The 2,264-nt window shown below is 51.0% G+C and overlaps 1 protein-coding gene across 1 annotated transcript; it reads right to left on the bottom strand.

The window, feature by feature from the left end:
* Positions 1–88: 88 nt before the first annotated feature.
* Positions 89–1,898, bottom strand: LOC106526280 (doublesex- and mab-3-related transcription factor A1). Its single transcript, XM_014020848.1, has 2 exons — positions 1,248–1,898; positions 89–1,040 (listed from the first exon to the last, which is right to left on the bottom strand). The coding sequence occupies exons 1-2, from the start codon at positions 1,678–1,680 to the stop codon at positions 256–258; spliced, it is 1,218 nt and encodes a 405-aa protein (XP_013876302.1). The 5' UTR covers positions 1,681–1,898; the 3' UTR covers positions 89–255.
* Positions 1,899–2,264: the final 366 nt, after the last annotated feature.

The following is a 2,264-nucleotide window of genomic DNA, read 5'->3' as shown; positions in this document are numbered from 1 at the left end:
ATACATAGATAGATACATAGATACATAGATAGATACATAGATACATAGATACATAGATAATAGATATTCACACTAAATGAAGAAAGAATACGAAACTAAAAAAACTTTATTTAAAAACAAACAATTATACAAATTATAAACCAAATTTACTCAAAGGCAAAGATTTTATTGAATATAATTATGGTTGCAGCTGATTTTATCAGTTCTTGGTTTGAAGCAGTTAAAAAAGGAAACATGTAAAAGATTTACAAAGTGTCACTTGTCACTGTTAAGTCGTGTGTAAAGACCAGCAGAGCTGCAGAGGGATTCTTTGCTCTGAATGTAAGAAAAGTCTCGGATCATTCCCGGGAAGGACTCCAGCGGAGGGCGCAGGGTCAGCAGAGGCACCAGTCCTGACGTCATGTAAGGGGGCATGAAGCCGCCGCTCCCCGGAGCCAGCCGCAGGGGGCTCACACCCAGCCGGGGGCCGATCCCGAACAGGCTGTCTCCACCTGGGGCCGGGGGCCCGTGGAGCGGGGAGAAGGCAGACTTGCTGGCCCCCAGAGCTCCGAGCGCTCCGGGCAGAGCCAAAGAGGGCCGGAGGAGACCCGATGGAGACGCGCTGCCAGGGTCCATTTGATTCTCCTTGGAGCTCAGGACCAGCTCGATGGACTTCACGATGTCCCCTCTGCAGGTCCTCACCATGGACTCCAGGGTGTCCCGCCTCTGGTGAGGGAAGATCTTGGCCATGATGTCGGTGGGATCCCGGTCCGGGTTCGGGCTCGGACTCGGGCAGTCCTTAGGTTTCTCTGACTCACTCCCAGACTCCAGATCCGAGGAGGAGGGTGACCTGTGCGGGCTTTGCGGGCTGTGCGTGTGCTCTGAGAGCCGGTCGCAGGGCAGTGATGGACTCCCACGCTCACTGGGCAGAGAGGCCGTGCTGGTTTTGCTTGGAGACATGTCCTTCTTGTCGCTCGGAGAGGACTCTCTGGCACTGGGGGACACGAAGAGGGGCTGACCCACAAATCCGTTGTAGAAGCTGAATTTGCTCACTTTGTCATCTGAGGCGTGGATAAAAGAAGAAAAACAAACAAAGTGGTTTTAGCAACTTAGTTGTGCGTAAAACAGGTTTTACGCACGGCCATGCGTAAAAGTTTTTTTTAAGCACGAGGCGTCACAGTGAATAATATTTCGAATAATTTTAAACGTAAACAGGTTTTTAAGATGGTTTTAGATATTTATCTGCAAAATATTTCACGCCAGCTTACCCTCTTTGTAGCTCTGAGTTCCGAAGACGTCAAAACACGGAGCTGTTGGAGAGTTGGCCGCAGCGGACCCGTGACTCCCCGAGCCGGGGTACAGGAGCCGGAGCTCGCGCGCCTCGCTCTCCTCCTGGGCCTGCTGCCTCCTCAGCGCCACCTGCGCCGCCATCACGCGCTGCCTCTCGGCGATGAGCGTGCACTTGGCGCACACGCAGTCCCTCCAGCGGCAGAAGCGCTTGTGGCCCTTGAGCGCCGACACCACGCCGTGGTTCCTGCACCGGGCGCACTTCGGGGTGCGCGGGTAGCCCCGCTCCAGCGCCGGGTTGCAGGCCCGCAGGAAGAGGGGCGGGTGGCGCAGCAGGGAAGGGGACATGGGCAAAGTCCCGAGCGGGTTGGAGGGCTGCGCGGCCATGGCGAGCGGTCTGATCCTGCTCTCCATCTGGGCTGAAAGGAACTTCTAAAAAAAAAAAAAAGTTTTGGAACGGTCCAGCTCGGGTAAAGTGTTRCTGATTTGGCCCTCTCTCTGCGTTCTGCGCTGGCACTCTGAACCTGCTCCTTAAAAGTGTCGCCTTACCAGGTGGTTGGACGCGAAACTCAACACCCGTCGTCACACCCCTTTCCGCTCAGGACTCTAAGACCCTATCATGTTTATTTGCATCCCGGGTGAGTGAGGGTCTAATCTGACGCAACTGAGCAGGCAGGGAAACTTTGGGCTTGTCAAAACCTGAATTTATTGTCCTTATTACACTCCAAAACGTGCCACTGTCAGATTTAATCAGATTTGTGTTAAACTTTTTTTTGTTACTTCAGTAGAAAATGAAACCAAATATTAGTTTATTTAGTTTAATTATTTCTTCATGATCAGTGACTTTTTTTAAGTGAAGAGAAAATATAGGCAGAGAGAAAAACAGAGAGAGAAGTAATTAGAAAGATAGAAAGACTGAAATAGAGATTAGGAGTATATTAAATATACACCAACAAAACACAGGACCACACACCCAACATCTGTCCGCTCACCTGAAA

Source organism: Austrofundulus limnaeus, unplaced genomic scaffold, assembly GCF_001266775.1.
Source record: "Austrofundulus limnaeus strain Quisiro unplaced genomic scaffold, Austrofundulus_limnaeus-1.0 Scaffold269, whole genome shotgun sequence".
Classification (NCBI taxonomy): Eukaryota; Metazoa; Chordata; class Actinopteri; order Cyprinodontiformes; family Rivulidae; genus Austrofundulus; species Austrofundulus limnaeus.
Note: the sequence above shows the minus strand (reverse complement) of the source record. Positions and strands in the feature narration are given on the sequence as shown.

Excerpts from the sequence above, each read along its gene's own strand:
- LOC106526280 (XM_014020848.1), bottom strand. The coding sequence starts at position 1,680 with ATGGAGAGCAGGATCAGACCGCTCGCCATGGCCGCGCAGCCCTCCAAC. Across the intron at positions 1,041-1,247 it reads AACTCAGAGCTACAAAGAGG|ATGACAAAGTGAGCAAATTC; the intron begins GTAAGCTGGCGT and ends TCCACGCCTCAG.